This window comes from Manis pentadactyla, chromosome 9, assembly GCF_030020395.1.
Source record: "Manis pentadactyla isolate mManPen7 chromosome 9, mManPen7.hap1, whole genome shotgun sequence".
Lineage (NCBI taxonomy): Eukaryota > Metazoa > Chordata > Mammalia > Pholidota > Manidae > Manis > Manis pentadactyla.
Genome location: NC_080027.1, coordinates 98848505 through 98862062, shown reverse-complemented (window position 1 = coordinate 98862062; position 13558 = coordinate 98848505). Strand labels below are relative to the sequence as shown.

Sequence of the window (13558 nt, the reverse complement as noted above, 5' to 3'; positions counted from 1 at the left end):
TAGAACTTCATAGAAAAATCAGCAAATATATCACCATAGTGAGAAATTTGAATTTCTTAATCATTAATAGATAAACCAAGCAGTTAAAAAAATAATGACAATAAAAATTTGAAACGCTTAATTAACAAGCCTCATATATAAGAGCTTGTACCCAATACTGGGAACACATTCTATCAAGCATATTGAACATTTTAAAATGGAAAAGTCTAGGCCATGAAGCAAGTCTCTCAGCAGATTTCAAAGAACAAATATATCAAGTTCTTTAATGATATTACCATTAAAATAGGAATAAAAAATAAAAAGGCTAAATTCTATAGTAACTCATTAGTCAAGGAGACACCATAAAGGATATTAAAATATTTAGAACTAAAAAAAAAATTTAGTATAAAAATGTTTAATACATACTAAAACTTGGGAGTGCAATAAAAGGCATACTTAGGAGGAAATTTATAGCCTGAAATACTTATATTGAAATGAAATAAAAAAAGGTTGAATTAGTGAAATACCCATGAAAAGCTAGTGATAGAACAACACATTAACCCTTCCTCCCAATATGAGGAATAATAAAGGTAAACGCATAAATTAATTAATGACAAAGAAATGTGAGGACAGTAAGGATCAACAAAGTCAAGAGCTGGTTCTCTGAGAAAAATAATAATAGGCAAACATTGGTGAGATTGAACAGGGGAACAAGAATAAATGCACAAATAATATTAAGAAAAAGGTTATAATCACATCTAGAGGAGATTCAAAAAGATAAAAGAATACAATGAAAAACTTTATGCTAATATTGTTAACTTATGAAATGAACATTTCTACAAAATACAATTTATCAAAAGTGTTTAAAGAAATAGAATACCTGAATAGTCTTATAACAAAGTAACAAATGAATAGTTAAACTTTCCCCACCCCCACTGGGAAGACAATCTCTGGGTAAAGATGGTTTTACTGGTTTTATAGGCCAATCCCTCCAGTGTTTCAAGGAACAAAACATTCCCCTTACACAAACTTTTCTATTGAATAGAAAAAAGAAGCAATGTTACCCAACTCATTCCATGAGACCAGTATAATTTTGATTTCAAAAAAGACCAGAAAGAGAAAAAAATCACAAGCCAATCTCAGTGATGAAAACAAATAAAAAATCCAAAAAGACATTAGCAAATCAATTACAGTGGTGTATAAAGTGGATAAGCATGAACTTTGGATCTAGACTCCTTAGGCTGAAATTACACCACCACCACTTTCTGGCCTATGATCTTGAGCGGGTGTACTGAACTTCTCTGTGCTCAAGTCTCACCATTTATAAAATGAGTGCAATAGTAATATTAACAACTAAATCACAGGGCTCTTAAAAAAGATTAAATGATCTAATATGTGTAAAGCACTTAAAATAGTGCTACTAAAACGAATGCCAAATAAGTGTTACCTGTGCTATCATATTATCATTTCACATGGGCAATTTAGGTTTAACCCAGAAATGCAAAAGTGGTTTAACATTAGAAAAAGCCTACAAACGTAATTTACCACACCAACTTATTAAAGAAAAATAATCATACAATTACATCAATAGATATTAACAAATTTCTAGAAATTTCTTTTTTAAATGTCCAGAAAAGCACATTTAATAATTAAATACCCATTCTGGATAAAAAATGGAATAATAAATAGCTTCCTTAACCTGATAAAAAGTATTCACCAAAAACTTACAGAAAGCATAGTTATTAGTGGTGGAATATTAAGGGCATTTTCTTTGAGATCAGGAATAAGATAGGGATTCCTGCTAGAGCCACTTCTATTCAATACTGGAAGTCCTAGCTAATATAGCAAGATAAGGAAAGAAAGAAAAGTCACAAAAATCAAAAAATAAACAAAACTGTTGTTATTTGAAGAAAACCTTAAAAAATCTCAAATATATTACAATATGAGTTAAGCAATGTTGATCAGTGAGAAAATATAATTTTTTAAAGATTATCGTTTAAAATGAGAAAAAATCGAATAAGAAATTTAAGGAAAAGCAAAACCCATATAAAATTTCATGGAAAACTATTTTAAAAGACTTTAAAGATATGGAGAGATATACCGTGTCTGTGGATAAGGAGTCTGTGGTGCTAGAGAAAACAAGTAGTGACTCTGTGGCATCTTATTACACTGCTGGACAGTGACTGCAATGGAGTATGGCAGGGTGGCGGTGACTCGATAATATGGGTGAATGTAGTAACCACATTGTTTTTACATGTGAAACCTTCATAAGAGTGTGTATCATCAAAACCTTAATTTAAAAAATTGTAAAAAAAAGTCCGTGTTGCTGTAGAGAAAATACTTGTTTTTGTAGGTAAGCCTTTTTATGTAAATTTTACTGAAACTTGGGACCTGGGCTAAAAGCAAGCCTTGTAAAGTAATTTATATATGACTAAGTTAGATATTGAGACAAATCCAAAGAGATTTAACTTCTGGATATACGCATTTACATTTCAAGGAGGGGAAGGAAGGGACGTAAGAGCCTGGACCAGGGAAACATCCTCTTTCTAGAGCTGGAGACTCTGGGCTTATCTTTCCACTGGAGTGATTTATTTATACTCCAAAAGGTCCTGAATCCTTCTCTTTAGGTTTCCAAGGAGACTCTCAGAAAGGTGGGTGGAGATGGGGGGAAGCAGGAAGCATCTGCTTCTCTCCTCTATATAAACACCATGACTCACTTTTTCAGGGCTCCCTGACTACAGACTCTGTATGTGTACAGTTTTATCTATCCAGCTCTCCTTGAATTACTCCAGAAGTAAGGACTGGCACACCTGGGAGCCATGTGATCATTTTTTGCTGTATGTACATTACAATAATCTGCTTTGCTTTTGAAATCTGTGTGTGCATTTAGGATAATATTAATAAATATGGACAGTAAGAACTTAAAGAATCAATATTGTGATGATGTCAATTCTCCTGAAATTGTTCTATAGATTTCATGCAATTTTAATCAAAATCCCATCACAGTTTTGGGTTCATTTAAATATATGACAGAAGTGACATTGTACATCTCTGGGGAAAAGACAGCTTAGTTAGTAAATGAACAATGGGTTAGTCATGTAGGAAAAAGTGAAATTGGATCCTTATTTCACATGCTACACAAAAGTAAATTTCTAATGCACTAAAAATTTAAATGTGAATGATAAAAATTAAAAACTTCAAGGTAAAAATTTAGGATAACTGTTTTTTTATCTCAGATTTCTTACATAAGCCAGCATATGCACTAACCAAAAAGACAAAGACTGATAAATTTGACTAAATTAAAACTAAGAACTTTTTGTTAATTAAAAGGTCTCAAAAAGTAAAAAGATAAGCCACTAACTGGGGGAGGGGGAGATATCTGTAACATATCTGACAGAAGATTAGTATGTCCAGAAATTTTCTAGAATTCTTCCAAACCAATAAGAAAAAGACAAACAACCCAACAGAAACATATACAAAGGATAGAAGGAGGCACTTCAAAAAAGAAATATAAAGGATAAACGGATACATGTAAAGATACTCAACCTTATTAGTAATAAGATAAATGCAAATTAAGATCATAATAAAACATCATTTAGACCTAAAATATCAATTCAGGCTAGGCTGACCATAAATAATGTCTCGTAATATGAAGTATTGTTAAATACAAAACTCCTTTACACTACTGATGGGAGTATAAACTGGTACAATCATTGGGACACAGTTTGGCATTATGATAACAAAGAGAATATCTGCATTGCTTATGATCCAATTATTCTACGTGTGTGTGTGTGTGTGTGTGTGTGTGTGTGTGTGAGATGTGCCAAAAATGAGTAATATTCTATTTCTTAAGTTAGATGGTAAGTTCAGAGGTGTTTCCTTTGTTATTTGGGTCAGAACTTACATAATGTTATATTTATTCTGTCATATATATCAAATGAAAAAAATTCTTTATACTACAAGGATTTTTCATTTTAAAATGTATTAAAAATTGGGCAAATACCCATTATTATAAACCTAGATACCAGATTCTCATCCTTAATATATTAACTAACTTGGAGTAATCATACCTTTAAATACATAATCACCACTAATATTGCTATATTTTTAAAACAAACAAAACATTATAAATTCCAAATATTAAGTTGGCCATGAATTTAAATGGATCTATACACAACATTGCATGAAACTACATCAAAAATAAAGTAAAACTATATACTAATCTAATTCCATTTAAACTTTACAGCTTTCTCTGTCAGTCTTTTGATTAGTTTCATCAGCAAAAGGTTGTTTTTTCCAATTTTTTAATTGAAATATAGTTGATGTATAATATATTGTTTTCAGATGTACGACATAGTGATTTGACATATCTAAATGCTCACCAAAGGTTATTTTATTTTTAATTACCATTTCTTTACTGCAGTAAGACTTATAAATCTTCCCTAGAAGGACTTCATTCTCTATTATCAGTGTATTACATACTACATTACTGAATATAATATATGCTGTGCCAACACCCCTCATTTCTTTGTGTCGGCAAGTATTAATTCCAACATTTTTTTATTTGTTAATGAAAGGTGAAATACACACAGGTGAAGTACAGTTTAAGTATTTTTCTCTAGTGTTTCAATATTATTTACCCTATTGGACTGTGTTAGTGTCTTACCTATTAGTAAATTTTGTTGATGTTTATAATATTCTTTAAGTGTTACACAAAGCTCTCATAGTTTGTTCATCTATGCTTTGAAAGATAAACTGACGTTTAAAATAATCATTAAAGCATTAAAGAAAATTTCAATTGTAATCTTTTTAAAATGTTCAGATCAGCAAGCTACAATGAAAATATAAATGTATTTTTAATTTTTCCATAGAAACTAAACAGATTTTACTGTTCTCTTATTTAATATTTATTTCAAAAATGTTCACTATTACTCAAGTCCACTGATTAACTTTCAAAAAAATGAAGATTCTGAACACTAAAGCTTTAAGAATATGTTTCTTCACTACTAGATATTAGCCAAATGATATACACCAAAATAATTCTTAAAATCTTAAGCCAGCTTTTTACATATAAAATATACTATATACTACTGTAATTCATTATGAATGCTTACAGTATACAAATTAAACATTCTGATTAAAAAGTCAGAAAAGGCTTTAAGTCTATCTATATATTTTTACCTTATTTAATTCCTCCCGTTCTTGTTGTAATGCTCTGATTTGTTTCTCATAAGCCTTGATTTGTCTAAAAGCATCATCCAGCTCTCGCCTTACAGCCTTAGCTTCTTCAAGTTGCTGTTCCAAGTGACTTGATTCTAAAAGAGAAGACAATGTTTCTTTTGTTATTTGTATAAAAGCAAATGCTTGAAACTGTCAAAAAGAAAACCACAGGCCCCAAATGGAGTCACTTATGTTAGGTCAGGTCAACAATGGGGGAGTTAATTGCAGTTTCAACCTCCCAGAGAAACATAATCCTAACAGGAATTTTCTGGTTAGCACCAGTGAGGTATCTGTCACATGGGTCCTCTCCATCCCCGAAAGACAATTCACCTAGTAAGACTCTTGCTCTTTGCTGTAAGCTAAAATGACCTTGCCTGAAACAATTCTTTCTTTTCTTTTGCTAATAACTTTGCTTCACCCTCCTCTGGTTAAATGTTTCCATTTCATACAACTACTTGGGGCTCCCCTCTCTACTTGCTAGGTGGGATGCTGCCTGATTCATGAATTGTTTAATAAAGCCAATTAGATCTTTAAAATATGATCAGTTGAATTTTTGTTATTTGACAAAACTAAGGCTTAAAACAACAAAATTAAAAAAAAAAAAATTTTGAATTTGGTGTTAGGCTTACTAACACCATAATTATGATTCATGAAAATTAGACACTTTAAAGTTCACTGTAAAGATGGTGAACAGCTAATGCCAGTGTGAAGATGTGTAAAATTTGTGCAAAACTAAGAGCTGGTTTTTGGAAACAATAACTAAAATTGACAAAATTACCTAGACTGAGAAAAATGGAGAGAAGACTCACATGAATAAAATCAGAAATGAAAGAGGAGTCATTACAATGGACACCACAGCAGTACATAGGTCGTAAGAGACTGTTATGAACAGTTATGTACCAACAAAATGGGTAAGCTAGAATAAATAAACTTTTAGAAACATACAACCAGCCAGAACAGAATCATGAAGAAATACAAAACGTTGAATAGAACAATAATGAATAAAGATGTTGAATCAGTCATCAAAAACCACCCAACAAAGAAAAGCCAGGACCTGATGGCTTTACTGGTGAATCCTACCAAATATCTAAAAAAGAATTAAGACCAACCCTTCTCAAACTCTTTAAAAAAGTAGAAGAGAAGGGATACCTTCAAAATCATTTTGCAAGGCCAGCATTACACTGATCTCACAAGTCCAGACAAGGGACCCCAAAAGCCAAAATCAACAAGTGGGACTACATCAAACCAAAAGCTGCTCAGCAAGGAAACCAGGAACAAAATTATAAAGTAACCTATGGAATGGGAGAAAATATTTGCAATCATATATCTGATTAGGGGATAAGACAAAAAAATACATAAACTCATGAAATTTAATGAACCCCACCCCCCCAGCCCACCAACATACAAACAACCTACTCAAAAAATGGGCAGAGGACCCAAATGGGTATTTTTTCAAAGAGGACATGCAAACAGATGGCCAAAAGTACATGAAAAGGTGCTCAACATCACTAACTATCAGGGAAATGCAAATAAAAACCACAATGAGACACTGTCTCACACCCATAAGAATGGCTGTCATCCAAAAGACAAGAAATTAACCAATGTGGTCAAGGATATGAGGAATATAGAACCCTGTGCATTGTTAGTGCCAATGTAAATTGGTGCAGCCACTATGGAAAACAGTATGGAGGTTCCTCAAAAAGTTAAAAATAGAACTACCATATGATCCAGCAATTCCACTTCTGGGTATTTATCCAAATGAAATGAAAACATAAAAAGATATATATGCACACCATAATTGTGAGGGAAGAAAACAGATGGCGGCATGAGAAGTAAGGCAGAAATCTCCTCCCCAAATCACATATAATATGAAAATACAGCAAATACAACTATTCCTAAAAGAGTGACCAGAAGTAAGATTGCACCAGCCAATCTAAATCTGCGAAAAGAACATGTCACTGAAAAGGGTAAAGTAATAAAACCACAACCTAGTGGGACCCAAGCACTCCTCCCACCCCAGCACACCGGCAGGAGGAAGAGAGGCAGAGCCAGGAGAGAGCAGAGACTCAGGACTGCTAAATACCTGGCCCCAGAAATCTACTCCAGGAGCACAAACCAATATTGCATGGTGCTCTGGAGACCAGAGGGGTTGAAAACCGACACCAGAGATTAAGACTGCAAACACATTCCCACAACCGGCTGCCCTGGGACAAAAGAAAGGCAGGTGCTTTGAAAGACTTCCCAACAGTGAGAGGGCTGCTAAAGGGGCAAGGATTAGGAGAAGGAACAGATGAACAAAATCGTCCTGGCACACTCAGCCCAGCAAGTTGGGAACTTTCAGAAGCTTCAGGCGCTCCATCCCCCCAACGCAGCCACGAGGCCCCCACTGCGATAAGCAGCCTGCCACTTATTCATCCACACCAGCACCTATGGGCAAACTCAGAGCCCCCGCCATCACTCCAGACCAGCCAGACAGCAGCCCTGCCTACAGAAACTACAAGACTTAACACAGAGGCTGCTCCCTGTGCACGGCTCACTGGCTCTGATATCAGAGGCAGGAACTGCAGTCAGGAAGCAGGAAAGAGCTCTGTCCTCCAGGCAGGCACTGGCACTGCTTGCCTGTGACCCCTGCCATTGCTCCAGGCCAGCCGGAGGGCAGTTCTGTCTATTACAGCTTAGGGCCTTAACATAGAGGCTGCTCCTTGCATGTGGCACACAGGCCCTGATACCGGAGGCAGGCACTACAGCTGGGAAGCAGGAAAGGGTTTGTCTTTACGGTAGGCACCAGCACGGCTTGCCTATGACCACTGCAATTGATCCAGGTTCTGGGAAGCTCTGAAGAGCACAGCTTCTGGGCACTAGACGATGCCGCCTACACGAACCTAATCTTTCTCACTATCTAATAGGATTAGGAAAAGGCAGAAGAACCTTGTTCAATCCAAAATCCCTCAAACACAAGAAAGAGGGCTCAGTGAGACTGAAATCACCAATATCCCTGGAAAAGATTTCAAAATAAAAGTCATAAGCATGCTAATGGAGATATGGAAAAATATTCAAGAGCTAAGGGATGAATTCAGGAGGGAGATACACACCTTAAAAAATACAGCACCTGAAATGAAACAAACAATGGAGGGATTTAAAGAAGATTAGATGAGGTAGAGGAGATGGTAAATGGAATAGAAATTAGAGAATAGGAATACAAAGAAGCTGAGGCAAAGAGAGAAAAAAGGATCACTGGAAATGAAAGAATATCAAGAGAACTGTGTGACCAGTCCAAACGGAACAATATTCGCATTATAGGGGTAGAGAAGAAGAAGAAGAGAGAAAAGGGATAGAAAGTGTCTTTGAAGAAATAATTGCTGAAAACTTCCCCAATCTGGGGAAGGAAATAGTCTCTCAGGCCATGGAAGTACACAGATCTCCCAACACAGGGACCCAAGGAAGACAACACCAAGACATATAATAATTAAAATGGCAAAGATCAAGTACAAGGACAGAGTATTAAAAGCAGCCAGAGGAAGAAAAAATATCACTTACAAAGGAAAACCCTTGAAGCTATAATCAGACTTCTCAGAAACCTTACAGGCCAGAAGGAGTGGCATGATATAAACAATGCAATGAAAGAGAAGGGACTTGAACCGAGAATACTCTACACAGCAAGATTATTATTTAAATTTGAAGGACAGATTAAACAATTCCCAGATAAGCAAAAGTTGAGGGAATTTACGTGCCACAAATCATCTCTACAGTGTATTTTAAAGGGACTGCTTTAGATGGAAGTGCTCCTAAGACTAAATAGCTGTCACCAGAGAAAAAAACCACAGTAAAGGAAGTAGACCAATTAAATACTAACCAATGCAAAATTAAATCAGTTACCCACAAAGTCAGTCAAGGAATACACAAAGAGTACAGAATAAAACACGTAACATATAAAGAGTGCAAGAGGAAGAAAAAGAAGAGAGAGAGAAAAAAAGAATCTCAGATTATGTTTATCATAGCATAATAAATGAGTTAAGTTAGACAGTTAGATAGTAAAGAAGCTCCCCTTGAACCTCGAGTAACCATGAATCCAAAGCCTACAAAAGCAATAAGTACATACCTATCAATAATCACCCTAAATGTAAATGGACTGAATATATCAATCAAAAGACACAGAGTTACAGAATGGATAAAAAAGGAAGATCCATCTCTATGCTGCCCACAAGGGACTCACTTCAAACCCAGACACACACAGATTAAAAGTGAAGGGATGGAAAAAGATATTTCATGCAAACAATAGGAAGAAAAAACCAAGAGTTGTAATACTTCTATCAGATAAAACAGACTTCAAGAAAAAGAAAGTAACAAGAGACAAAGAAAGATATTATATAATGATAAAGGGATCAGTCCAACAAGAGCATATAACCATTAGGAATATCTATGCACTCAATATAGTAGCACCCAAATATGTACAACAAATACTAACAGAATTAAAGGGGGAAATGAAATCCAATGCATTCATTTTAGGAGACTTCAACACACCACTCAATCCAAAAGACAGATCAACCAGACAAAAAATAAGTAAGGAGACAGAGGCACTGAAAAACACATTAGAACAGATGGACCAAACAGACATGTACAGAACACTCTACCCAAACGCAGCAGGATACACATTCTTCTCCAGTGCACATGGAACATTTTCCAGAAGAGATCACATACTAGGTACAACAAGAGCCTCAGCATATTCAAAAAAATTGAAATTGTACCAACCAACTTCTCAGACCACAATGGTATGAAACTAGAAATAAATTGTACAGAGAAAACAAAAAGGCTCACAAACACACCGAGGCTTAACAACATGCTCCTAAATAATCAATGACCAAATTAAAACAGAGACCAAGCAATATAGGAGGTCAAATGAAAACAACAACTCAATGCCTCAAATTCTGAGGGACGCCACAAAAGCAATTCTAAAAGGAAAGTACATACCAATTCAGGCCTATTTAAAGAAAGAAGAACAATACCAAATGAAGTGTCTAAATTCACAATTATTGAAACTGGAAAAAGAACAAATGAGGCCCAAAGTCAGAAGGAGGGACATAAGAAAGATCAGAGCAGAAATAAATAAAATTGAGAATAAAACAACACAAAGAGTTAATTAAACCAAGACCTGGTTCTTTGAGAAAATAAACAAAATAGATAAATCCCTAGCCAGTTTTATCAAGAAAAAGAGTATCTACACACACAAACAGAATCAGAAATGAGAAAGGAAAATCACTAAGGACACCACCTAAATACAAAGAACTGTTAGAGACTACTATGAAAAATTATATGTAACAACTTGGAGAACCTAGAAGAAATGGACAACTTTCTAGAAAAACACTACCTTCCCAGACCAATTACCAGCAATGAAACTAAATCAGTAACCAAAAAACTACTGAAGAACAAAACCCCTGGGCCAGATGGATTCAACGCTGAATTTTATCAGACATTTAGAGAAGACCTAATACCCATCCTCCTTAAAGTTTCCCAAAAAATAGTAGAGGAGAGAATACTTCCAAACTCATTCTATGAAGCCAGCATCACTCTAATACCAAAACCAGGCAAAGACACCACAAAAAAAGAAAATTACAGACCAATATCCCTGTTGAACAGAGGCAAAAATACTCAACAAAATAATGGCAAACAAAATTAAAAAATACATCAAGAGGATCATATATCATGATCAAGTGGGATTCATCCCAGGGATGCAAGGATGCTACAACAGTCGAAAATCCATCAACATCATCCACTACATCAATAAAAAGAATGACAAAAATCACATGATCATCGCCATAGATGCTGAATAAGCATTTGACAAAATTCAACACCCACTCATGATAAAAACTCTCAACAAAATGGGTATAGAGGGCAAGTTCCTCAACATAATAAAGGCCATATATGACAAACCCACAGCCAACATCACAATTAACAGTGAAAAGCTGAAAGCTTTTCCTCTAAGATTGGGAACAAGACAAGGATGCCCACTCTCCCCGCTTTTATTCGACACACTACTGGAGGGCCTAGCCATGGAGATCAGACAACACAAAGAAATAAAAGGCACCCAGATTGGTAAGGAAGAAGTCAAACTGTCACTGTTTGCAGATGACATGATATTGTACATAACAAACCCTAAAGAATCCACTCCAAAACTACTAGAACAAATATCTGAATTCAGCAAAGTTGCAGGATATATAATTAATACACAGAAATCTGTTGCATTCCTATACACTAATGATAAATTAGAGGGAAGTGAAATCAGGAAAACAATTCCATTCACAATTGCATCAAAAAGAATAAAATACCTAGGAATAAACCTAACCAAGGAAGTGACAGACCTATACCCTGAAAACTACAAGACACTCTTAAGAGAAATTAAAGAGGACACTAATAAATGGAAATTCATCTCATGTTCTTGGCTAGGAAGAATTAGTATTATCAAAATGGCCATCCTGCCTAAAGAAATCTACAGATTCAATGCAATCCCTATCAAAATACCAACAGCATTCTTGAATGAACTGGAACAAATCATTCTAAAATTCATATGGAATCACAAAAGACCCTGAATAGCCAAAGCAATCCTGAGAAGGAATAATAAAGCAGGGGGGATCTCGCTTCCCAACTTCAAGCTCTACTACAAAGCCACAGTAATCAAGAATATTTGGTACTGGCACAAGAACAGACCCATAGACCAATGGAACAGAATACAGAGTCCAGATATTAACCCAAGCATATATGGTCAATTAATATACAATAAAGGAGCCATGGATATACAATGGGGAATGACAGCCTCTTCAACAGCTGGTGTTGGCAAAACTGGACAGCTACATGCAAGAGAATGACACTGGATTATTGTCTAAAACCATACACAAAAGTAAACTCAAAATGGATCAAAGACCTAAAAGTAAGTCATGAAACCATAAAACTCTTAGAAGAAAACATAGGCAAAAATCTCTTGAACATAAACATGAGCAACTTCTTCTTGAACATATCTCCCCAGGCAAGGAAACAAAAGCAAAAATGAACAAGTGGGACTATATCAAACTAAAAAGCTTCCTGTACAGCAAAGGACAACATCAATAGAACAAAAAGGCATCCTACAGTATGGGAGAATATATTCATAAATGACATAACTGATAAGGCATTGACATCCAAAATATATAAAGAGCTCACATGCCTCAACACCCAAAAAGCAAATAACCCAATTAAAAAATGGGCAGAGGATCTGAACAGATGCTTCTCCAAAGAAGAAATTCAGATGGCCAACATGCACCGGCACATGAAAAGATGCTCCACATCACTGATCATCAGAGAAATGCAAATTAAAACCACAATGAGATATCACCTCACAGCAGTTAGGATGGCCAACATCCAAATGACAAGGAATCACAAATGCTGGTGAGGATGCAGAGAAAGGGGAACCCTCCTATACTGCTGGTGGGAATGTAAATTAGTTCAACCATCATGGAAAGCAGTATGGAGGTTCCTCAAAAAAGTAAAAATAGAAATACTATTTGACCCAGGAATTCCACTCTTTTTGATCACAGATTCAAAAAGACATATGCACCCTTAAGTTTATCGCAGCAGTATTTACAACAGCCAAGACATAGAAGCAACCTAAGTGTTCATCAGTAGATGAATGGATAGAGAAGATGTGGTACATATACACAATGAAATATTATTCAGCCATAAGAAAAAAAAATCCTATCATTTGCAACATAGTACTCAGAGACTCACAGAACCCAGAATGGACTAGTGGTTACCAAAGGGAAAGGGGTTGCGGAGGATGGGTGGGAAGGGAGGGATAAGGGGCTTAAGGGATATTATGATTAGCGTACATAACATAGGGGGGTGCACGGTAAAGGAAGTATAGCACAGAGAAGACAAGTAGTGACTCTACAGAATCTTATTATGCTGATGGACAGTGACTAATGGGGTATGTGGTGGGGACTTGATAATAGGGGTAATGTAGTAACCATAATGCTGCTCATGTGAAACCTGAACATAAGATTGTATATCAATGATATCTTAATAAAAAAAGATATATGCACTCCATGTTCACTGCAGCATTATTTACAACAGTTAAGACACAGAAGCAAGTTAAGTATCTGTAAGTGGATGAATGGATAAAGAAAATGTGGGGAGTATAGAATATATTATTCTACAATAAAAGTGAAGGAAATCTTGTCATTTGCAACAATAGGGATGGAACTTGAGGGTGTTATGCTAAGTGAAATAAGTCAGATGGAGAAAGACAAATACTGTATGATCTCAATTATATGTCTAATCTCAAGAAAAAAGAACTCATAGATACAAAGAACAGATTGGTGGTTGCAAGGGG

At 35.4% G+C, this 13558-nt stretch overlaps 1 protein-coding gene across 13 annotated transcripts in view; it reads right to left on the bottom strand.

Moving 5' to 3' along the window:
• The window catches only part of CDC42BPA (CDC42 binding protein kinase alpha), a 303926-nt gene that overhangs the window by 102630 nt on the left and 187738 nt on the right, over nt 1-13558 (bottom strand). For all 13 annotated transcript variants that reach the window (XM_036918407.2, XM_057507866.1, XM_036918400.2 and 10 more), the window contains exon 12: nt 5161-5294. In XM_036918407.2, the coding sequence (XP_036774302.1) occupies nt 5161-5294 (134 nt within the window). The remainder of the gene's footprint in view (nt 1-5160; nt 5295-13558) is intronic.